Below are 24,586 nucleotides of genomic sequence, written 5' to 3'. Positions count from 1 at the left end.
GCCCTCTGCCAGTGGAAACAGAGCCCAAGCTTGTGGTCTTTGTGGCCGGAAACGAAGCTCAGGATGCCTGCGTGTGGCCCTCCTGAGCTCCATTTTCACTGGCAGAGAGCTGCAGGAGGCTGGCTGGCTGGAAACGGAGCTCAGGAGGGCTGCGTGTGGCCCTTCCAAGCTCCATTTTCACTGCCAGAGGGACCATTGGCTACTCCTTCGCTGTTTCCAGGGCAGACCCGCGGGCCAGATCTAAGCACTCTGGGCCGGATCTGGCCCATGGGCCTTGATTTTGACACACCTGTAGTAAAGTGATAGCTTCCCAACTGCGCAAGTATAATCCATGTGTACAATGTGTAATGCACTGTCTGTTTTCTGCTTGTTCTGTCATGACAGGGTAAATATAGTTGTACTAGATTGCCAATTGAGAAAGGGCAGTCATAATAACTTGGAGCAAGCTTTTTTGTGGGCGGTCTCCATTCTTTGCAACCCACATCTGCCAAATAGAGATTAAGATTTTGTGGGCTTTTTCAGTAGGCTTAACTGCTGACTTATCCCTGTTTTTATTTCAGTGTTCAGATCAAGATCTTAATAACTAACTTTAATTTTAGCTTTATATTTTTTATTGCGCTCCGTCATGGGAATTTTGGTAGTGAAAGGTAGAACAAGTTAAAACAAGTCAGCATGTTAATGAGGACAGTTGGTGTAATTTTTAAATGCTTGGCAACTTAAAAAAACTTGGAACAAGGTTTCTCAGCATTGGCACTAGCTACTTGGTGAAGCCTATGTTAGGAATATAATCTAACGGTTGGGTTGGCCAATCGGCCATAAGAGGGAGCCGGAATGACTGTTAGCTCTCTGTTTGTTAGATGCTGGGCTGATCTGATCTGAGTGTTTTGGAAGCTGGCTGTTAGAAAGTGCTGTGAGCTATTGTAAGTTTTGCAACTGTTAGCAAACTTTGAGTACTGAACTGATTATATGATACTGGACTATGTTATTTGGATTATCCCTTAACTGAAAGACATTGATGACTGACTGTCTTATCCATGTATGACTTGGACTGTTTGATGGACTCTCATACCTCTATTTCCACGAAAGTAAAAGCCTATTTAAACTGCAGTGTCTCTGTATGCTGGTTTGTGTGTTCTCCAACACAACTCTCACAACGCTTCTCTGAACACACTCGCCCTCCCAACAGGGAACTTACCTAACAGTCTATAAAGAGCAGATAGAAGGAATTGAATCAAACATAAGGTCTTGCCCCAGCAGACCCCTCAAGAAGGCAGAACTCTTGAAACAAGCAGCATTTCAAAAGGAACTTTTATTGAGAGACAGTGATAGGAAAGATAATAGGCAGGATCTGAAGTCCCCATGCTAAAACCAGAGGTGGGTTCCTACCTATTCGGTCCAGTTCAGCCGAATAGGTAGTAACTCCGGCGGACACATGGCCATACCAGTTTTATCCTTGGTGACGCCATCTTGATTTTCTGTTCAGCACATGCGCACAACAATATTCATTGAAAAAATGTAATTTTTATTCCTTTTTTAATATTGTGCGCATGTACAGATCATTTTAAATGCAAATGTGCATACACACAAAATTTTTAGAAAGCTGAACCAGTAGTAATGGCAGCCAGAACGCACCCCTGGCTAAAACATTAGGTTAAAAGTTACTCGGGCAATCGTGAGCCAATTGCCAGATGTTGAGTTGCTGTAAGAACTTTAGGCTGGGAAAGTGATAAGAAGTTGCTGTGCTCTCATCTTTTTTGGAGCTGAGTCAAAACAGATGGCCCCAAACCAGAGGTGGGTTGCTCCTGGTTTGACCAGGTTTAGCCAAACCGGTAGTGATAATCTGGCCTAGGTTGCAGAACCCAGGCTGGCCATGCCCCCAAACTGGTTCTCCATTGGCGTTGCTGGCATCTTGTTTATTAGCTTTTAATGGTCTTTATGCATGTGAACTGCGCATGCCCAAGCAACGCACAGCTAGTGCACGTGCGTGCAAAGTGGGAAGCGCACGGGGAAAACGCGCATGTGAGCAATTTGGTACCGGTTCGTGTAGAAACCCACCCCTGCCCCAAACCCCCTCCTTCCTCCTCCCTATCCCAGGGTGATACATCAAAGAAAAGAAAGACCAAAGCAGGTGAGAGGTCATAAAAAAGCCAAGGCTTCCTTCCTTCCACTAGAATGGCAGCATCCCAATAGGGATCTATTGGGGACCTGATATCAATGTTCACATAATCCTTTGCACGCATCCCCTTAGATGCTATCTAAATGATTTTTGTACAAATTTCAGCCATTCTGATTTGGACAAAAACTGGTATTGTGGATTCTCTGGGACAGCGTCTATCAATCAGTCGCACTGTAGTGTAGCGGTGAGCTATTGTACAGGAAACATTTATTTCACTAAAAAAGGTAATAATTCCGTAGGAGGGAAGGAATGAGATTAAGGGCCCAAATCTTTTAGGATTTTATTTTATTTATATTTTAGGAATGAAATTGCTGAAAACCTGTATGATGTGATAATGGCAAAATTTCAGACATGTTAAAACTACTGTGTGATTTTGTTGTTTGTTGGCATTCAATTCCTAAAAATGGAATTATTTTTCTAAATGTTGCTTAGCCATTTAGATCAGATTGCAGAAAACACCATTGGGTCTGTTACCTTCATTCCTACTTTTTCCTCTCTGCACCACCTGTTTCATGCCAACTTTTTCTGATTGCTAGAAATTCTTGTGTCCTCAATTCCATATTAAAATGAGTTTTTGCTCCATTCAGGCATGGTTCCTGTATCAGGCACTGAGGAAGAAGAGGTGACGGATCCCAATGGGGAGACACTCACTATCCTTGCAAAATTCCAGCCTCTGTTGATGGAAACCATGACAAAGAGCAAAGATGGTTTCCTTGGTGTGAGTAGCACGTGTTTTTTTAAAAATATATTTTTATTATGTACATAGGAGTATATTGAACACAGTGTGACCGTCCTGGCATTTCATCCACCATAGAAACCAAAGTGAAAGACAAATAACATATATACTACTTACACAGTGCTATTATTTTTGACCAACGTATTCATTCTAATACATATATAATATCTCATTCCAAATTAGCCTAATTTGTTCGTGTTCCGACTCCTACCTCGTGTTTCCAGCCATTGATAAAATCTATTCCATGTGTACAACTTTCCCAGCTGGCTTCTGGCAAGCAGAGTCATTTCACTTAACAACAAATCAATTAACTACAGTGATTTGTTTAACAACCATGCGGGGGGGGGGGGGGAAGGGTCCTAAAATCAGGCAAAACTCACTCAACAACCACCTTGGTTAGCAATGGAAATTCTGGCCCCAATTGTGTTTGCAAGTTGAGGAGTACTTGCATTCTCTTAAAAACTAGGTTTGCTTATTAATAGGTCTGCTTCTTTCTTCAGATTTCCCATGTGGCCTTTACTGGGCTCCGCAACTGGACAGCTCCTGCTTCACCCCTGAGTATGATGTTTGCTCAGCAATTCAAGTCCTTTCTTCCCCCAAAGAATAAGTTGGAACTTGGTGACACTTGGTGGATCATTCCCAGTGAGCTAAACATCTTTACCGGATATCTTCCCAATAATCGTTTCTATCCTCCAGCTCCCAAGGGCAAAGAGGTAAAGTATTATGCTTTCTTAATGAGGAAGAGAAAATAATATTTGCAATTGTTGAGTGGAGCTATCTGGAATTTGATACAACAGTGAAGTTGTTGGTTCTTACTAAAAGGGTAATTCGACATCTTTAATTTTGTTTATTGAGAAGTGGAGTTTTAAAAAAAAATTATTTATTTATTTAGTTTGTCACTCATGTACAAGATAACAGGGATAAGAATAAACATGGACATGAACACAGGAAATGGGTACAAATAAATGGGGACAGTAGGACAGGGACATTAGGCATGCTGGTGCACTTAGGCATTACCCCTACTGACCTCTTAGGAATGGGATGAGGTCAACAGTAGACAGTTTAAGGTTGACGTTATGGGGGTTTAAGGATGTAACAGCAGAGTCAGGTAGAGCATTCCAGGCGTTGACCACTCTGTTGCTGAAGTCGTATTTTCTGCAATTGAGTTTGTATCTATTGTTGCCTGTGTATTATTGCGGTTGAAGCTGATGTAGTCGTTGACAGGTAAGACATTGTAGCAGACAATTTTGTGTACTACCCTTAGGTCAGACCATAGGCAGCGTAGTTCTAGGTTGTCCAAGCCCAAAATTTGAAGCCGGGTAGCATAAGGGATTCTATTGTGAGTGGAGGACTCTTGTCGTGAAATACCTCTGGACTCGTTCAATTGTATTAATGTCCGATATACAGTGTGGATTCCAGGCAGATGAGCTGTATTCGAGGATTGGTCTGGCAAAGTTTTTGTATGCCCTAGTTTGCAGTACAACCTTACCAGAGAAGAAGCTTCGCAAAATTAGATTAACAATCTTAATGCCTTTCTCCATAGTGAGGGGGGAGGAGTATCCAGGATGGGTGTTGACTTTGTCCTCTCATGATTGGATGAGTCAGATAAGCTCTTTGGGTAACGCCCCCTGGCCAGCAGGACTACCCATTCTTCTGACTCATCTCCTCAAGGAAAAGTTGCACTACTCAGTAACTCCAGTAATTTACAAAGGAGTAAGGAAAATAAACTTGGATCCGGCGAATCCTGCCTCCCTTCATCGAACACAGCCTCCTCCTGCAAGGACTGGACTGCCACAAGCCCCCTGGGGCGGCACGCTGCCCTGGCCACTCAGTGAGACGGAGTCACTCAGGGAGGACAATTGCCGGGCAGGCAGGAGGAGAGGGCAATATGCTTCCTAGAAGCAGCCCTTAATGCAGAGGCTAATCAGGAGCAGAAGCGCTCCTCTGCTCCCCTCGGGTTGAGCCACGAAGCTGGCTAAAATACCCTGGAACACCTGTGCTGGCAGCCGACAAGGTGAGAGCCGGAAAGGCTTAAAAAGAGCTGCGGAAGACAGGGGAGAGAGCTGCAGCCATGGCAAGCCTGCAAAGGCAAAAGCCATTTCCATGTGCTCCAGCAAGGAGGAGCCGTTTGAATTTGGAGCCGGGGCCATCTTGAAACCACATGGTCCAAGATGGCTGCCCCCAGCAGCTCAGAGCCTCAACTCTCAGCCCTCCAGCCACAACCGGAGGCTTGTGGAGCCCTTGAAAGGTGAGAAACCATCGCAGAGGCATTAGCCAAGGGCGGGGGATGCAGCAAAGGGCCAACAGGAGGCTTGTTAAGGGAGTTAGAGGCAGGCGGTGGATTCCCCCCCCTACTTCCTAGATGAATCAAGACTGCACGAAACCCCCCCCCCCCAACCTGAGAACTCCTCACCTCCCAGAGGAGGATTCCCTTCGGCTTGGTGCTTCAGAAATCCTGCCTAAAAGCCCGTTCTCTCCCTTTCTAACTGCATAGTAACAGGGAAAGCCCCCCCCACCCTTAAGGACATCTCCTTTAAGGAGGAGAAAGAGACTTGGCGAGAATGCCATCAGAAAAAGGCTTCCAGCAAGAGCTGTGTTTTTTGGGGGGGGCTAAGTCTCCTTCACCCTTAAGAAAATTCTCCTTGAGTAGGAGAAGGAGGGGGGAGGGGCGGGAAGTCCCTGAGTAGGAGGCAAAACAAAAGCTGTTTTTTGTGGCTAAGTTCTGAGGGCGGGGCGATGGCAATTGCCTTGCAAAACCATTTGGAAAGAAGGGGGGAGGGGCCCCACGTGGCCAAGCCAAGGAAGAGTATTCAGCCCCCAGGGAGAGACAGAAGAACCTCCAATCAGGTTAGAGATTACCCCCCTCCCCCAAGGCTTTCCAAGGGTGGGGGTGAATAGGCAAAGAGCAAATGCTATACAATACAATACTATGCAATACAATAGCAGAAGGGGCAGGAACCTGGTAGGTCTTCTAGCCCAACCCCTCGCCTAAGCAGAAATTCCTACACCATTTCAGACAAATGGCTATCATTACTAGTCAGCCCTGTAGCTCAATGGTTAACAGCTGACTCTGTAAACCACTTAGAGAGGGCTGAAAGACCTATGAAGCAGTATATAATTCTAACTGCTATTGCTATTACCATCCAACAGCTGCTTAAAAATCTTCCACTGTTGGGGCATTCACAACGTCCGGAGGCAGGTTGTTCCACTGATTAATTGTCTAACTGTCAGGAAATTTCTCCCCAGTTCTAAGTTGCTTCTCTCCTTATTAGATTCCACCCATTACTTCTAATTCTGCACTCAGATGCCTTGGAGGATAATCAGGTTGCCTCTTCCCTGTGGCAACCCCTGAGATATTGGAACACTACTATCACGTCTCCACTAGTCTTTCCTTTCAGTAAACTAGACCTGCCCAATTCCTGCAACCGCTCTTCATAGGCCTTAGCCTCCAGCCTGATCCCTCTGTTGCTCTTCTCTGCACTCTCCCTAGAACCCCCACATCCTTTCTACATCATGGTGACCAAATTGAATGCAGAATTCCAATCTGGCCTTTCCAAGGCCTTATAAGGTGGAATGAACACTTCACGGGAGCTTGATTCTATTCCTCTGTTTATGCAGCCAAAAACTGTGTTAGGTTTTCTGGCAGCTATTGCACACCGCTGGCTCATATTAAAGGGTGGTCCACCAGGACTCCAAGATCCCCTTCACAGTTACTACTGTGGAGCAAGGTATTCTGTACCTGTGCACTTCACCTTCGTTGCCTAAAGGTAGAACCTTACCTCTTTGAATCCCATTTCCCTAAGTAGTGCCCAATGCTCAAGGGTACCAAGATCCTTCTGTATCTTTAGCCTGTATTCTGAAGAGTTGGCTATTCCTGCCAGCTTGGGGTCACCTGCTAACCTGATGACCCCCCCCCCCCATCAGCATTTAACAAACAGAGAGCTAACAGTCATTCTGGCTCCTTCTCATGACCGCTTGAGATAACAGCAGTTCTTAAAGAAACAGTACTACTATCATGGCATTTATTTTGCTATCCCAAATGTTAGCTTACACACCTAACACCCTCATTCAAATCACTGATGAAGATGTTGAAGAGTACTGGGCTCAACCTGAGCCTTGGGGGACTCACTGAACTCTTCCCTCCATGAAGAGGCAGTCCCATTGAGGAGTATAGGTGTGTGCACCAGTTACCAAGGCACCTGGTGTGACTAGGTCTAATCCTCAGTCTTCTACTTTATCTAGTAGTAGGTTATGGTCTACCTTATCAGGACTTGCTGAAGTCCAAGTTAACTATATCAATGGCATTCCTATGGTCCACTAGGGTTGTCACCGTAATCTAAGAAGATTTGTAGATTTAGATTTATTGAACATTTATAGGCCGCCCTTTTCCCTGAGGGGACTCAGGGCGGCTTACAACAATGGGGGAAGGGAGTGCAAAACAAGACATAAAAGAAACGTGAATAAAAAATTAACTATAAAACACAACATTCATTATGGCTAGTCTAGTATGATCTGTTTTTGACAAACCCATGTTGGCTTTGGGCTCTCGAGCCGGTTTTCTCACTTTCTGAAGGGGGGGAATCACATCAGCAATTCTATAGTGGTTCTCCGGTACTCCAGGAGCTCTGATAGATATAGTTTCAGTTGTTTGGAGATCTCATCCGCCAGCTCCTTCAGATCCCTGGGGTGTAACCCGGTCCTGGGAATTGGACCTTGCCTAAGATAGACAGGCTACCATTTCTTCCCTATCTCATCTTGGGTCCCTAATCTGAATTTGGGGTGCTGTTTTTGATAGGTTGGATAGTTTATCCCTGCTGGTAAAGACAGATGCCAAGCACGAGTTAAATAGTTCGGCTCTACCCCTGCTGCCTGTCACCTTCGGGCCACTTTCTCCCAGCAAGGGACCAATTGTTTCCTTAATCTTTCTTGGTTTTATCAGGCGGGAAGATGCCCCCCCTTTTTGTATTTCATTTTATTATTATTATTGTTGTTGTGATTCTTGTTATTATTATTATTTTACCTTTGTGGCAGGCCTTATTGTGAGCCTTAGCTTCCCTCTCTTCATCGTTACACACACTCTAGTGGCCGCCCATTAAACTCCATCGGTGTTTACATTCAGAATATCTCTGCGCTAATCCTAGCCATAGAATCATAGCACCCTTATGGCCGGGGGGGAAAAAAGGGTCAGATAGGCTGGTCCCCATGCCAGAACCCACCACAAACTCAGAATGGGATGCCCGACTATGAGAGATCGCAGAAGCACCTCAGATAGCCTATGAATTTAGACAACTTTCGCTGAGGGCAGAACATATAGCAGGGGTGGGATACATCAGAGCCGACTGGCTCAGCCGGACCAAGGGGACAGTTTGGAGCGGAAGCTGCAGCCAGCAATCTTCAAGGAAATGGCAGAGTGCTTCGGACACCCGGAGATCGACTTATCCGCCACGCCCTCAACGCTCAGCTCCTGAGGGTCATCTCCAGGTACCAGACATGGGGGGGGGGCAGAAGGGGCGGACGATCTGCGAAGCCCCTGGACCAGGGGTTGTCGGTATGCCTTCCGCCCTTACCCCTGATCCCCAGGGTCATATGGGAAAACCTTCGGGAGGGGGCAGAAGGGGTTCTCTTGGTGCCTCTCTGGCCCCGGAGACTGTGGTTGCAGAGCTCCAGTCGCCTTCAACGGAGAGGCCATGGAGATTCCCCCTGGAGGGAATATCCCTTAACCAGGGGTCGCTGGAGCACCCAGACCGTCAATGGCTCCAGCTGACCGCTTAGCTCTTGGAACGGAGCATCCTGGGGAAAGACCCTCCCCCCCCCCCCAGGGTGATGCAGACTATCCAGACTGCCCGCACACCTTCCACAGAGCGTATATATGGCTCCATGTGGCAGGCCTCTGCCTCATGGTGTAATTCCCTGGGGCACAATCCTAGCCAGGCCTCAGTGCCTCAGATTCTGGACCTCTTCCAGGCAGGCCGGGACAGAGGGTTAGCTTCTAACACAATTAGGAGACAGGTCCCAGACTTCTCGCCAGTTGTCCTGCGTGGCAGGAACCAGAGCTCGACTCACCTTCCTGTGGTCAGACAATTCCTCAAGGGGGCTTCCAACCCCAAACCGCACGCAGCGTTCAAGTACCATTCCTGGGACTTACACAGGGTAGGGGACGCTCCAATAGGTGCTCCATCTGAGCCTTTACGAACAGCTTCCCTTAAGTTCCTGATTCTCACGGTGGCCTTTCTGGTGGCCATCCCCCCCCGCCAGGCAGATATATGAACTGCAAGCTCTCCACCGGGGAGGGTCTCTGCTTCCCCCACTAAGACAGAGTGGGATTACGCCCTTCATCCCAAGGTGGGCTTCTGCTTCCATCAAACCCAGGAACTGATTTGCCCAACTTCTGTCCAGACGGGGGGGAAAGAAGGGGCTCACTCTGGGCATAAGGAGGGCCCTGAGGATTATCTCAGGAGAACCAGGCCAGTCAGGAAATCCGAAGCTCTGTTTGTTTCCTTCCAATAGGGGCCTGGGTAACAGGGTGACTTCCACCACAATAGGTAGGTGGTTGCAAACCTGCGTTGCCACTGCATACCAATCACAGGGCTTTCAGACACCAATCATATCACAGCTCACTCCACGCGGAGCGCAGCCACATCCAGGGCCTGGGCCACGCAGACAGCCCTGGCCGGAATCTGCAGGGCAGCCACGTGGGCTTCCCCCTCTCCCTTTGCTAGGAACCATAAACTGGACTCTTTTACCCCGCAGGGCAAAAGCCTCTTGGACGCAGGGCCTCTTGGACGCAGGGCGTTGCAGGTGGTTCACAGGGCGGAGCCCACGCCTCAACTGGCACAAGCGGGGGACATGGGGCCTCTGGGGTCTCCCTCCCTAGGGACGTGCAGGCTTTGGTACGTCCCATCCTGGATACTCCTCCCCCCTCACTATGGAGAAAGGGCGTTGGTACTTACCTGATACGCCTCTTCTCATAGTGGGGGGAGGAGTATCCAGTCCCTCCCTGACTCTGTTTGTATGACTAAGTTTTATGTTCACAGTTTTATGAAGTTATATAAATATTGATGTTGAAGACGATAAAAGCTAAGAACTGAATTAAGAGTCTGGAGTGAATGGTGCAACGAGTCGGATGGAGCTCTTCGTCAAAAGAATGGGTAGTCCTGCTGGCCAGGGGGCGTTACCCAAAGAGCTTATCTGACTCATCCAATCATGAGAGGACAAAGTCAACACCCATCCTGGATACTCCTCCCCCCACTATGAGAAGAGGCGTATCAGGTAAGTACCAACGCCCTTTTTGGCAATGCTGTTACAGTGAGCTCTGGCACTTAGATCATTTGATATGAGTCCTTCAAGGTCCTTGATAGAGAATTTCTGAACTCCGTGTATATAACAGTGTTTCTCAGTCTTAGAAACTTCAAGCCCTTTGGATTTCAACTCCCAGAATTTCCCAGCCAGCATGCTGGGGAATAGAAAGTAGCAAGAAAGCCTGCTGGCTGGGGAATTCTGGGATTTTGAAGTCCACATGTTCTAAAGTCACAGAGATTGAAAAACACCAGGGTACAAGTGGATTCATTAAATCCAGTCCCTGCAAAAGTGACTTCAGAGGAAAGCTTTGGAAAGAGGGAGAAGGGGGAGAGAAAGCAATGGTATTTTAGTGCAGTACTTTCTGAATCACAGAAAGAAATATTGCGGATCAATAGAGCACAAAGTAGAAATGCAGTGCAAATGGGCAGATCAATTTCCTGTCCTTGGCAGCTGCCCATTGGAATATTGGCTAGCGTGTATTAAAGACCAAAACCACTGTGATTACTATAACAAATATTCAGTAATGACGGGAGCTATAATTTATTGAAAGGAGCAAAGAAATGGGAGGGAAAGCAAAGAACCTGAGATACCTATTGTTGAGGGACATTTATCTCTAGTGAGGAGAGGCAGCTGGAGTATGTTCCCTGTCAGAGAGAGACAATATGAGGGGAGATTTAATAACTCTCTTCAAGAACCTGACAGGTAACTTACACCAAGGATTTCAAGATAGTTATTTCAGAATGCAGTCAGTAGAGGTGCTAAGATTCTGTAATTCTTGGCTTATCCCGCCCTGGAAACAGGCGATAGATCACAGGCTGAGCTCTTATGGGCTCTCACTGGTATTCTTAATGTCCCTAGGCTTTGACCAAGCAAAGCAAGTAGTAATCAAGAATGAAGAACATGGAGTTCTAAGAAGAACTAAATAGATTGCCTCTCCACAGTAGGGACAGAATCAAACAGAGTGTGTGGGAATTGGCAAGATATCTAAATGATCTGATCTTCCCAAAACAAAGAATAGCTTTCTTCAGATCCAGATTTAGCATTCTTCCTTCAGCACTCCTCCAGGGCAGGTATAAGAGAACACCTATAGCACTTATGTATATGTGGTAAAGAAGAAGTTGAAGATATCTCCCATGTTCTATTATACTGTGAGTTATACAGAGTTTATAGGTCAGCATATATGCTCCCCTTACTAGAGAGATTGCCAGGGAGGGCAGACAATTTTTATGGAGGCTTTCTCCTCCAGGACTCAAACCCATGCAGTGGCAAAATTCTGTGTTGCTGCAATGTCCACAAGAAAAAAATTGGTTACAGAATTATAGCTGTCAACTTGTACCAACTTTTGGGAGATATCTCTAACAATTTTTGGAACAATATATTTACTCACATACTTCTCGGCTTTCCCCCATGTAAACTAGGGAGTGACCCTAACAGTTTGAGAACGTGCATTTTCTTAAAAGGGATGTTATTATCCACTATTAATGTCAGTACCCTTTTTTTTAATATATTGCAAAAAGTGATGTCTATTGCTGGTCTATGACTGTAATAAAGATATATTCTATTCTATTCTTGGCTTATCCTTTCAGAGGCTATTATTCATTTTCAGGTCATACCTCCTTATATCTTTTCCTTTTAGGTCATCATTCACAAGCTCTTGAGTATGTTCCACCCGCGGCCATTTGTGAAAACTCGTTTTGCTCCTCAGGGAGCAGTGGCCTGTATTCAAGCTGTAGCAGAGTTCTACTACAAAATAGCCTTCAGGTAAAGTAAAGGTAAAGATATCCCCTGACCTGTCATATCTGAACCTAGGGGGCAGTTCTCGTGTCCATTTCTTAGCTGATGGAGCCTGCGTTGTGCAAAGACATACATAAATAAATAGAATATAGAATAACAGAGTTGGAAGGGACCTTGGAGGTCTTCTAGTCCAAACCCATGCTTAGGCAGGAAACCCTACATCACTTCCTACAAATGGTTGTCCAACATCATCTTAAAAACTTCCACAGTTGGAGCATTCACAACTTCTGGAGGCAAGTTGTTCCACTGATTTATTGCTCTAACAGGAAATTTCTCCTCAGTTCTAGGTTGCTTCTCTCCTTGATTAGTTTCCACCCATTGCTTCTTGTCCTACCCTCAGGTGCTTGTGCAGAATAGTTTGACACCCTCTTCTTTTTGGCAGCCCCTGAGATATCAGAAGACTGCTATCATGTCTCCCCTGGTCCTTCTTTTCATTCAACTAGACATACCCAGTTGCTTGCAACAGTCCTTCATAGGTTTTAGCCTCCAGTCCCCTAATCATCTTTGTTGTTCTTCTCTGCACTAGAGTCTCCACATCAGAGTAGACTCTTTCTAGTCTCAACATTGTTTTTACATCGTAGTGACCAAAACTTGATGCAGTATTCCAAGTGTGGCCTTATCAAGGCATTATAAAGTGGTATTGACACTTGACATGATCTTCATTCTATCCTTCTATTAATGCAACCTAGGACTGTGTGGGCTTTTTGGCAGCTGCTGCACACTGCTGGCTCATATTTAAATGGTTGTCCACTAGGACTCCAAGATCCCTCTCACAGTTGCTACTATTGAGCAAGGTACCACATATACTGAACCTGTGCATTTTGCCTGTGTACCACATATACTGTGCCTGTGCATCAAGGTGCACAGAACTCTGTTACCTTCCCGCCAAAGTGGTACCTATTTATCTGCTCACATTTGCATGCTTTTGAAGTGCAGAAGATGGGCAGAAGATGGGGCAAGGAACAGGAGTGCTACCCTTGGATCTGGAACCTGGGTTGTCAGCTTTCCAGCTGATAAGCTCAGCTTCTTTAACAAGTTGGGGGTTTTGTTACCAGAAAAGAAAATTTGTAGAAGTTACATAGTTTGTAGAAGATATTTTGGGAATGAAGAAAGATTTATCCCCTGTTGGGCTTGTTTTTAAATAATGAAAAAAAGAGCCGGTATTTTTATAAACAAATGTGTTCAATTTCTGACTTAGGCACTCTGGGTGGTCAAGCTGTTCTGACCCAGGCTTCCATAAAAAGCAAGAAGCAGAGTCTTAGTCCCGGCAAAACCCTTTTTATTTATATGACTGTGAATTCCTTTCATTCACAGTCCGCAAGTCTTAGCAAACAGTCTTTCAAAGGAATGTTTATCAACACGAACCTTATCTCATTTGGAGAGCTGCCAAATAACTAGTTTCCAAATGCAGGGCAAGGCAAAACTTGGCCCAGAGAGTCTTATAGTCACAAACAGAACTTTCTACTCTTGAAATGACCAAAAGATCAAATTGTTTCCTGCAAAAGCCCACTCCCCATTCGCTCCTCTTTTGTTTCCTATGGGAAGGGCCAATCACCTCCAAGGTGTACTCTAAAGTCAACCCTGCTGTCTTAGTTGTAGTTTTCTTCTGGCAGCCCTGCGCATGTGCACACTGGGAACAGGCTCTAGCTGTTTCTCTGCCTCACTGCTGTCTAGCTCCCTCTCTGCCTCCTTCTGAGCTTTTCTCTACCCCTAGAACTAACAGATAATAGTCCCCCAAGAGAAGAAAGGCCATATTCAGTGTGGGGCATGGAAGGAATAGGTGTGCAAGTATGTAAGGGTAGAGCTGAGCAGAAAGTGTGTTTGGTGCAACCGCAGGTGGAACCATTTCATCCTGTTGCTTAGAACTATCTAAAGCGGGGGTGTCAAACTTGGGGCATCACAGCGGCATCACGTGACATATCAGGACTCCCCCCCCCCTTCGCTAAACTGGGCAGGGGCGGGGCCAGCATGTGACACATCCAGCCCACGGGTCGCAAGTTTGACACCACTGATCTAAAGGAAAGACACCAAGGGATGTACATTATATACGTGACTCCATGACCTCGATTCATGAACTGACCCCTTTCCAAAGTTACGGCCAATCTGAATTGCTGGCCATCTGTTTTTCCTGAATGCTTTTCCTGTCAAACTGAGAACTGATGACCTTGCTGAAATTTTTTTTAAAAGCTTTTGTTTTTCATGGTAGATAGATATAAGGTGTGGGGTTTTTTTGAAGTTTGTGATCTGTTTGATGTTTATGTTCTATTTCAATGGCTGAGAGTTCAACCCGGATAAGACCGAGTGGCTGTTGTGTTTCCCCCCCAATAATTTGGCTAATACACCAACGCTTAGGCTGGGGGGTCAAATTTTATACCCCTCAGATAGGGTCCGCAACTTAGGAGTCCTCCTGGACCCACAGCTGACTTTTGATCACCAGCTGTCAGCTGTGACCAGGGGGGCATTTGCCCAGGTTCGCCTGGTCCGCCAGTTGCGGCCCTACCTAGACCGGGGGGCTCTCACAACAGTCACTCGAGCCCTTGTGATCTCTAGACTGGAATACTGCAATGGGCTCTACATGGGGTTGCCCTTGAGGTGCATCCGGCGACTACAGCTAGTCCAAAATGCAGCCGCGCGAGTGATAGTGGGCGCACCGCGGTTCGCCCACGTTACACCTGTCCTCCGCGAGCTGCACTGGCTACCTGTTGGTCTCCGGGTGCGCTTCAGGATACTGATGACCATCTTTAAAGCACTCCATGGTAGTGGATCTGGGTACTTGAGAGACCGCCTTCTGCCGATTACCTCCCTAAATCGACCAATCAGATCGCACAGACTGGGCCTCCTCCGAATCCCATCTGCCAGTCAATGTCGACTGGCGACCACACGGAGGAGAGCCTTTTCTGTTGCTGCCCCGACCCTGTGGAACGAGCTCCCCATGGAGATCCGTACCCTCACCACTATCCAGACCTTCCGCGCAGCCCTCAAGATCTGGCTCTCCCAGCAGGCCTGGGGATAGGCTTCCAATTACCCGCCCGAGTGTTTGATTGCTGAATGAAAGTTGTGTTTTATTATTTTTTTCTTTGTGCACATATTGTTTTGTTTTTGACCTTGCACCCCCCTCCCCTGTGGTTGTAAGCCGCCCTGAGTCCCCTCAGGGAAAAGGGCGGCATATAAATCCCAATAAACCTCAAACCTCAAACCTGAGAGTCTTCAGTATTGAAGGCTCTTAAAATGTAATCATCAATAAAGAAGGTCCAGTTGGTTTAATTTTTAATTCCAAGTTAAATTTAGCTTTCTTTGTCCCGAACAGATTGAATTGTTGGGATGTGATTATTCCCCCCACAGTGCCATTTAAAGACCATGTATTTTAAAGGCCTTCTGTTGCTGGCTTGTCAGATCGAGAATAATGGTCCTTGCGGACTGGTTCCTCAACAGGAGAACAGTTGTTCTAAACTCAATGTAGGAACAGTCCTGCACTAACGTTGCTCATTGGAATCATGTGTTACTTATTGGTACAGACAAGCAGTTCCCATGTGGGAGGGAGTGTTTCATGTTCCAGTGAAATTGATTACCTTCTCAGCTGAGCACCTAGCCAACCTGCTTTGCATGGAAATAGACTCTGATTGGCATCTCCAAAAAGGTCTGTCAAAAATTCCAGCCAGATGTTCAGGAGAGTGCCAGTCCTTGTACAGCCAACAATACTGAGTAACCATTTAGTTTCCCACTTTCTAAGACAGGGGTCTCCAACCTTGGCAACTTTAAGCCTGGAGGACTTCGACTTCCAGAATTCCCCAGCCAGCAATTCTGGAAGTTGAAGTCCTCCAGGCTTAAATTGCCAAGGTTGGAGACCCCTGTCTTAGAAAGTGGGAACCTTCGTTCAGTCATTTAGATCTGCTATTGATAATGTTTGTCCATCATGTTCGAAGAGGACCTTAATATTTAACAAGTTGTGGGCCGTCCATGATGTATCTGCAGGTGGCTGGTAAGGCCTATATGGGCACCAAATGTCTTAGCAGAAATGTGTGGGCACTACTGTTGTAGCATTTGCAGCTCTGCCTTTGCGGAATGCCTCGCTTCTCTTGTGCTAGGGTTGTCCTTCTGTCCTCAGATGCCTGGCAGCCTTGGTGGATCAGCATGTGCCACGTGGATTGATCTTGTGCCAGGGTTTCCCAGGAGGTGGTGTCAATTTCCAGGGACTTGAAGGAGGCTTCCAATGTGTCTTTGCATCATTTCTTTTGTCCCCATGCGATCGCTTTCCTTGAGACAGCTCACCATAGAGGGGCTGTTTAGGGATGTGATGGTCTGGCATCCTTGCAACATGGCCTGGCCAGTATGTCTGGGTTTTCATCAGCAGGGTGTGACTGGATGGCAGGCCTGCTCTGGAGAGGATTTCTGTGTCTGGTGCCTTGTCCTGCGACCGTATCCTCAGAATTCTATGGTGGCAGGTCGTGTGGAAGTGATTCAAATGCCTAGTGTGCCCCCTGTATACAGCCCAAGTCTCACTGGCATACATCAGGGTAGTTAGCACTGCTGCTTGGTAGACTTTGAGCTTTATACCAAAGCTTATCCCACGGCGGTGCCACACATTGGTCAGTAGTCTGCCAAATGAAGAGCTTGGCTTGGTGATTCTGCAGTTGACCTCAATGACAAAAGTGACCATCGATCTACTATACCTAAGCAAGACGAGCTTGACATGTATAACGGTGTCATTTTTGCAATTGTGGGTATGTGACTGGCTTTGTTACACATTCCTCAGGATGTTCTGTGACCTCCTATAATAACTCCTGGATCTGGATGGATTTGCACTTATAAATCTTTTCCCAGGGGAGATCAAGCTAAGTGACCGATGAGAAATAGACGATGCAGTTTATTAACTCAGAATGTGCCTAACAAGAGAGCTAATGTTTCATGGACGACAACATAGAACTCGGCTTAATATTTAATAGGCCGTTAAAAATAGAAAGAAAACATAAAGTTACAATTACATGCTTTATGTAGAAATGTTTTCATTCGATTTTGGGTCCCCACAGATGCTACCAACTCCATTTAAAACAATCAAATCAAATCCAATCCAATTAAAATAACAAATACAATCATTAAATTAAATTTAAATAATAAAACACAATCATTTTTAAATACACATAGTGCAGAGTAGGAGATTAAAAAAAACACTTCCTTATAGGCAGTCTTCTTTTATGTTTTGAAGGCGAGAAGCATCATCAATATTATATGTATGAGAGGCAGACTATCCCACCCTGTTAATTATTTAGTATTAATGGCAATGCTGGGAATTTACCATAGAAGCAAACGGGAAGCTTCTGCAGCTGTCTAAGCCAATATAGATGCATGTCTTGGTAAATGAATCATGTGAAGAAGTTCCACTGTTTAGCCCGGGGGTCACCAACCTTTTGGACCTCAGGGACCACTAAATTCATACTTTTAAATCCTGCGGACCACTAATATGATCTGCCTAATGATCGGCTGGGTGAGTATGGCAAGGTGGTCGTGTGACTGGGTGTGTGTGGCCAACTCGATGTCATGTCGAGGGGTGCTCGATGTCATGTCGAGGGGGTGCTCTACTTGCCCCTCCCCACCTAGCCTCCACTCCACACCCGAGCTCTTTAGGGCCCCAACAGGAAGCAGTTGTAGGAGCTAAGCAGCTACCACGAGAAAGAGTTGGCAAAACAGCTGGCTCAGTTCAAATTGGATCTGGCCGAGAAGGAGGCTCAGCAGAAACATCTCACTGAGGACTACAAGCAGAAGGTATCCAAGCAGAGAGAAGACCTGCAGGAATGCAAGGCCACGTACCGGCGCCTGGAGGCTCAGCAGGCTGAGATGGCCAGACCAGTTCCAGGCCATGATGCAGTCCCACTGGATCAAGGCCTTCCAGCTCTTTGCCACCAGTGGTGCTTCCCTCCAGCCTTCGCCCAAAGTCCTGCACCAGGAGGCCGAAGCAGATCCCCAAGTTGGCATTCCCCCCCCCCTCTAACCTGCACAAAAAGACCACAAAGGGGGAGATCGTCTACAGCAACACAAACATTCATTGCACGTATCTGGCCCAGGGGGCATAATTTGAGGACCCTTGATTTAGTGCAATTTAAAAAATGCAAAAAAAATTCTGCAGACCACCAAAATTTTCTTGCAGATAACAGTTGGTTACTGCTGGTTTAGCCACTTCTTGCTCATTTACAATAACCCAAAATTCTTCTGGTTTACTAGGATGTGTGAATGCAGTCATCTTTATTTGGTTCCGATGAGGGAGGATTAATTTTGTGGAAATAAAGGGCTTAGCTTCATTAGGACACTATGGCTGATTGTTCTTTTTTTGTTTCAGAATCCATGGAGAATTCCAACTGAATGAGCCTCCAAATTTCCCATTCTGGTTTTCTCCTGCCCAATTCACAGGCTACATTGTCCTCTCAAAGGATTCTTCCCATGTTCGAGAGTTCAAGCTATTTGTCCCTAATAACAGGTAAGCTGCTCCAGTTTCCAGTAGCACTGATCAAGTGTTCTGACTGAGGCTTCCCAAGAGCATGAAGCAAACTCCTTGTCCTGACAAAAAACCCTTTTATTAATTTACTGTGAATTCTGCTCATTCACATCCAACAAAGTCTTTCAAAAGAGGATTTACAGTCACAGACCTTATCTGGCAAAACTTGGCAAGGAGAGTCAAAAACCAATTAAGCGAACTAATTATCTCCTGCAAACTCCACTCCCCTTTCACTCCTCTTTTATTTCCTCTGGGAGGGGCTATTCACCTCTGACCTTCCTCCCAAGTTGTCCCCTGTTCTTTAGCTGTTCCCTTCATCTGGGAACTCTGCGCATGCGCACACTTCTGGCACTGACCTATTGCCAGAAGAAGATGAAACTTGGAGTGGGATAAGATTCTAGAATGTCCATATGGCCTTTCAAGCAAATTGAAATCAATTTTTTAAACAAGACCTTGCCTTGCTGTCAATGTATTCCATATATTTCTAAATGCTATGTTTGGTAATTGCCCTCTTCCCTTTCTCATGGGTGCCCTGCTTCATGTGAATGAAAGTTTTTGGCCTTGTTGAATGCAGCTTTCCCATTTTTCTAATGACTGTGAATTTCCACCCCCCATCAGGTCCCTCAATGTAGATATGGAATGGTTATACGGTGCCTTAGAAAGCAGCAACATGGAGGTGGATATAGGATACTTACCTCAGGTCTGTAGCAAGTGTGAACTAATCCTCTATGTATGTGCATAGACATTCTTATTCTTTTTCAATTAACAAGAACTCTCGGTCTTTTCCAACTTAGCCTGGATCATCTTTCCATAAAATGTTGGCTAAGAAATAGGAGAGTCCTTTTCCAGCTATTCCATAGTGATTGCATTTACTGTTACGTTTAGTGTAGCTATTGAAACAACCCCGATTCAGAAGAAATGGTAATAAAGAAAATATTAGACTGTGCCAAAATGGACAGGCTAACGATGGAAGTTAAAGGAGTACCAGAATATTATTCAATATGTGACTTATGGTATAAATGGCTGGATAATAGGTGCAGAGATTAGAAAATCAACAATGAAAGAAGATTACCAAATTAGAAACAAATACAGGTATAAAAATATACATAAGAATATATATTGTAAGCAATAGTATTCTCGGACTGTATGCGACAATAGATTAAAATGTATAGAGAGATATAGGTATAGAATGTTATGACACAATAATGGAAATTATGGACATAACTATGTTGTACAATATCATGTATTTAAAAAGAGATTATACCCTGTTTCCCCGAAAATAAGACCTCCTCAGATAATAAACCCAATCGGGCTTTTAGCTAAAATAAGCCTTCCCCAAAAATATTGCAACACAGCAGCAGCCATGAAGTGACCACGCTCGCTGCCTCCTGCACCTCAAAAATAATAAGACCTCCCCAAAAATAAGGCCAAGGGCTTACTTTGGGGGTGCAAAGAAAATAAGACCCTGTCTTATTTTCAGGGAAACACAGTACTATATGATTAAGAGAATAACAGTTACTATTAGGTGTATAACACCATGTATATAATTAAAAATGACTTGATACAACCAGTATACCACTGTTGCAAAATTGAAATTGTGATGTAGAATAAGTGGAAAATGTACAATAAAAATATTTATTAAAAAAAAAAAAAGAAACAACCCCTCTTCTGGGTGTCTGAAATAGATTACATCATAAGGCAATCAAATACCACTTTGGTATCCCCAAAAGGTCTTATGTCCCTGTTGCTTTGCAGATGGAGCTGGAGTCTCTGGGACCATCTACCCCCTCAGTGATTCATGATGAAAATGGGAACGTGATTGACAGCAGAGAAGGAGAACCAATTCAGTTTATTTTTGAAGACATTTCCTGGCAGAGAGAAATAAGCTGGGAAGAAGCATCTGGGAAACTGGAAGTGGTCATGTATCCATTTAAGAAAGTATGTAAAGAGTTTGACATCCTCTCAAACGTGATTAAATAATTATGACCATGCTCTAAGGAATTAAAGTAATACAACTATGCAAGCCATATACCAGTAGTGAAAGTGACTTAACCCACTAACAAAACAAGCTGCTCTTTTAGCCAAAACTCACAGTACACAGTACGTTGTTTTTGATACATGCTTGGAAGTACTGGTTGAGGTCCCAGTGGAATCTGGATCTCTTAGAATAAATGGTGTTTTAATGGCTGTATCTTCTCTCCTTCCCCTTATCCAAATCCCTGATGCCATGGTGAAAGAGGCAAGCGACAGAAATGTTTCTAGGAGCTTCTTATCAGCAGGGAACACAAAGCCTGTGTGTAACTCAGGAGCTTGAAACAAAGTGAATTTATAGCTCAAAATATGAAATGTTAGGCAGCTCTCGTAACAGAGCTCCCCCTCCACTGAACCGGGGGGGGGGGGAATTCCAGGAGAAAATGAAATCAAAACAAAAGCTGGTGGGAACTTGAACAATTGAGTCATTTTAAAACATTTGTGCATGGTTGGCTCTTAAGCAACACGAGTGCTTTTGGCTCAAGGGTTGTATCAGGCTTTGTGCCATATTAATGGAGCAGTTCAAAAGTGGGTTGGCCAGGACCTAATTTTGGGGTGTGGTTGGGATTTATAGGGGTTGAAAGGGCTCTGTGAGTCTTTGAAGAGATTTGAAGAGAGGCGGCGGCTGCTTCTCCTCCTCCTCCTCTTCCTCCTCCTCCTCCTTCTTTTTCCATATCTGTCATCGGATGTTGGCGATCATGTTGGCAATCCTATTTTTGTCAACATTTGCATGAAAAAGTGCTGTTGAATTTTGTCCAAACCAGTCCCTTAGGTTTTGAAGCTATGATGTTCTTCTTCTGCCTGGACCACCTTTGCTTTTAATCTTTCCCTGGAGAATTAAGTGAAGGATGCTGTATTTTTCTCGGTGTCGCATCCCATGTCCAAAATATTCTAACTTTCGCTTTTTAATGGCTTTGATGATTTCCCTTGGCTGTTCCAGGTGGCTTATCACCAACTCATTTGTGATTTTTGTCAAACCAGCAGACTGACTTAGAGGCTTAGGTGTCTTTTTTACCCTTTAACCCACTCCCCAAATACACACACGCACAAAAGGCTGCTGGTTTTGACCTCACCCACTCAAGGGTTGCAAAGAAAGTGATAGCCTACAGGGCACGTTTTTTGCATGCTTGTCTTAAGAAGAACATACTTCCTTTCGGAAGGCTTATATAGCAGGGTTGGCCAATTTACAGGCTTGTGCATAACGCCAGATCTCTGTTTAACTTGAAATATGTGACTTCTTCTTAAATGAATTGCGAGGATATTGCATATGAGCAGTTATGTAAATAGTAGCTTAACTTCCCTTGTCGGCATTAGAAGCAGATTGGGGACTAGTTATTTCCTGAACAGGGAACCACCTGAAAATGTCACGGTTGTAAATTAAGATGGGAAGTTGAAAAAGATCCCAGAAAAGGCCATTGAGAAAACGACTTAGACTCTACTGCTGAGAAAACACTGTGAATATTCCTAGGAGATTCCCAAAGGTGCTTTTTCCCCCCAAAAAAGCAACTGGACTTCCTTGTTTTTCTTTGAAGACGTTTCACTTCTCATCCAAGAAGCTTCTTCCGCTCTGACTGGATGGTGGGGAATGGAAGGATTTATACTCCTTGCAAACAGCTGGTCATTTGCATCCTTTTATAGAATCGTTGAGGCTACCTGAGTTCCTAGGACAGTGATGGGGAACCTTTTTGACATCGAGTGCCCAAATTGCACGCATGCATACCCAAACTGAAAGGGGTGTGCGCACGAATGTGCATATGCACACACATGTGCCCAAGTGCAGGCAGGCATGCCCGTGCGCAGAAAGCTAGCCGGCGGGAGGTGGGGCATCCCAACCTTGGCAGCGCAGCAAGGGGTAAGTTCTTTTTCTTTCATGAGCTTCTGTCTCGTCATTTACAGGGAAACAGAAGCTCATGGAGGAAAAACAGAGATCTGACCTGGGGCGACATCACACATGCCAGCAGAGAGGGCTCTTGTGTGCCACCATCACGGTCCTAGGAGATGAGCGTGATTAGTATCTTTACCTTTAAATAACAGAGCAAGTGAAACCTGCACAACCTTAGCAGAGTCGGAAGGGACCTTGGAGGTCTTCTAGTCCAACCCCCCTGCCTAGGCAGGAAACCCTATACCATTTCAGACAAATGGCTATCCAACATCGTCTTAGACTTCCAGTGTTGGGGCATTCACAACTTCTGGAGGCAAGCTGTTCCACTGATTAATTGTTCTAACAGTCAGGAAATTTCTCCTTAGTTCTAGGTTCATTCTCTCCTTGATTAGTTTCCACCCATTGCTTCTTGTTCTGCCCTCAGTTGCCTTGGAGAATAGCTTGACTCCCTCTTCTTTGTGGGATATGAGATATTGGAACACTGCTATCATGTCTCCCCTAGTCCTTCTCTTCATTAAACTAGACCTACCCAGTTCCTGCAAGCGTTCTTCATATGTTTTAGCCTCCAGTTCCCTAATCATCTTTGTGGCTCTTCTCTGCACTCTTTCTAGAGGCTCCACATCTTTTCTACATCATGGCGACCAAGGGTCTTTTATTTAGGGTTTTGGGAGTGGGGGGCTCCTCCCTGAAGTTGCTGTTTTCATTGTTTAAAGGAAACTCCCTTTGAAAGTATCAACAAGCTTTGGTTTTTCTCATAGCCCTGTTGGAGGAGGAAGACTTCACAAAAAAGTCTTTAGTAGTTTGGGAGCACCTTCCACGTGATGTGACATGGGACACAGTGGCTCAGTGGCTAAGACGCTGAGCTTGTTGATCAGAAAGGTTAGCAATTCGGCAGTTTGAATCCCTAGTGCCGCGTAACGGAGTGAGCTCCCGTTACTTGTCCCAGCTTCTGCCAAGCTAACAGTTTGAAAGCACATTAAAAATGCAAGTAGAAAAACAGGAACCACCTTTGGTGGGAAGGTAACAGCGTTCCATGCGCCTTTGGCATTTAGTCATGCCAGCCACATGACCACAGATAAGTCTTCAGACAGCACTGGCTCTTTGGCTTAGAAACAGAGAAGAGCACTGCCCCCTAGAGTCAGGAACGACTAGCACATATGTGCGAGGGGAACGTTTATCTTTACCTTTACCACATGATGTAGAAAAAAACCACCTTTTTTCTTGACAGTTGTGCATTACAGATATTCCTTGACTTAAAATCTCTAATTTAATGACCATTCAAAGTTACAGTGACACTGAAATAAGTGACTTAATGACCGGTCCTTGCCTTTCTGACCATTGCAGCATTCTCATGGTCATGGGATCAAAATTCAGGCGCTCTAACCAGCATGTATTTAGGATGGCTGCAGTGTCCGGGGGTCATGTGATCACCATTTGCAACCTTCCCAGCTGGCTTCTGATAAATATAGTCAATGTGGGAAGCCAGATTCACTTAACATCTGCATGTTTCACTCAATAATTGCAGTGATTTGCTTAACAACATAGAAAAAAGTGTTGTCAATAACTCACTTAACAACCGCTTTGCTTAGCAATGGAAATTGTAGTCCCAATTATGGTTGAGGACTACCTGCACAGTATATAGGACACTTTGGCCAACCAGGAACATTCTATATGTCTCTATTTTGAAAATATATCTCTGTCTGTCTGTCTGTCTGTCTGTGTCTGTCTGTCTGTCTGCCTATCTATCCATCCATCCATCCGTCCATCTATCTATCTATCTCCCCCCCTCTCTATATCTATCGATCTATATCTACCTATTGATCGATCTATCTCTATCTATCTATCTCTATCTCTATCTAACACACACACACACACACACACACACACACACACACACACACACACACACACATATATATATATATATAGTGGTGGTAAGACACCCCTAAAACCTCTCAGAGTGTGTGCTCTGTTAAGATACAGCCTGTTGTGCCTTAAAATGGCTTCTACTGTACAGCGCAGTGGAGTTGCCATGGTAACGGCTTCACAGTACTCCACAAGGGTGCTCCCTCTGGTAAGAGGGAAAATCCAACATTAGAAATTACATTTGGTCCGGACATTTCCCCCCTATAAATAAATAAATACCCGGGAAACACAGGATTATCAGCTAGTATACTATAA

At 45.1% G+C, this 24,586-nt stretch overlaps 1 protein-coding gene across 1 annotated transcript in view; it reads left to right on the top strand.

Annotated features, from left to right (window-relative positions):
- Positions 1 to 24,586, top strand: part of SELENON (selenoprotein N) — a 54,729-nt gene that overhangs the window by 15,476 nt on the left and 14,667 nt on the right. Inside the window, exons 3-8 of the mRNA XM_087727034.1 lie at positions 2,764 to 2,894; positions 3,413 to 3,625; positions 11,848 to 11,972; positions 18,337 to 18,474; positions 19,111 to 19,192; positions 20,248 to 20,430. Coding sequence (XP_087583160.1) covers positions 2,764 to 2,894; positions 3,413 to 3,625; positions 11,848 to 11,972; positions 18,337 to 18,474; positions 19,111 to 19,192; positions 20,248 to 20,430 — 872 coding nt within the window. The remainder of the gene's footprint in view (positions 1 to 2,763; positions 2,895 to 3,412; positions 3,626 to 11,847; positions 11,973 to 18,336; positions 18,475 to 19,110; positions 19,193 to 20,247; positions 20,431 to 24,586) is intronic.

This window comes from Thamnophis sirtalis, unplaced genomic scaffold (assembly GCF_051295495.1).
Source record: "Thamnophis sirtalis isolate CommonGarterSnake01/CBP01778 unplaced genomic scaffold, rThaSir2_p1.2 scaffold_13, whole genome shotgun sequence".
Taxonomy (NCBI): domain Eukaryota; kingdom Metazoa; phylum Chordata; class Lepidosauria; order Squamata; family Natricidae; genus Thamnophis; species Thamnophis sirtalis.
This window is presented reverse-complemented; position numbering and strand designations above follow the sequence as displayed.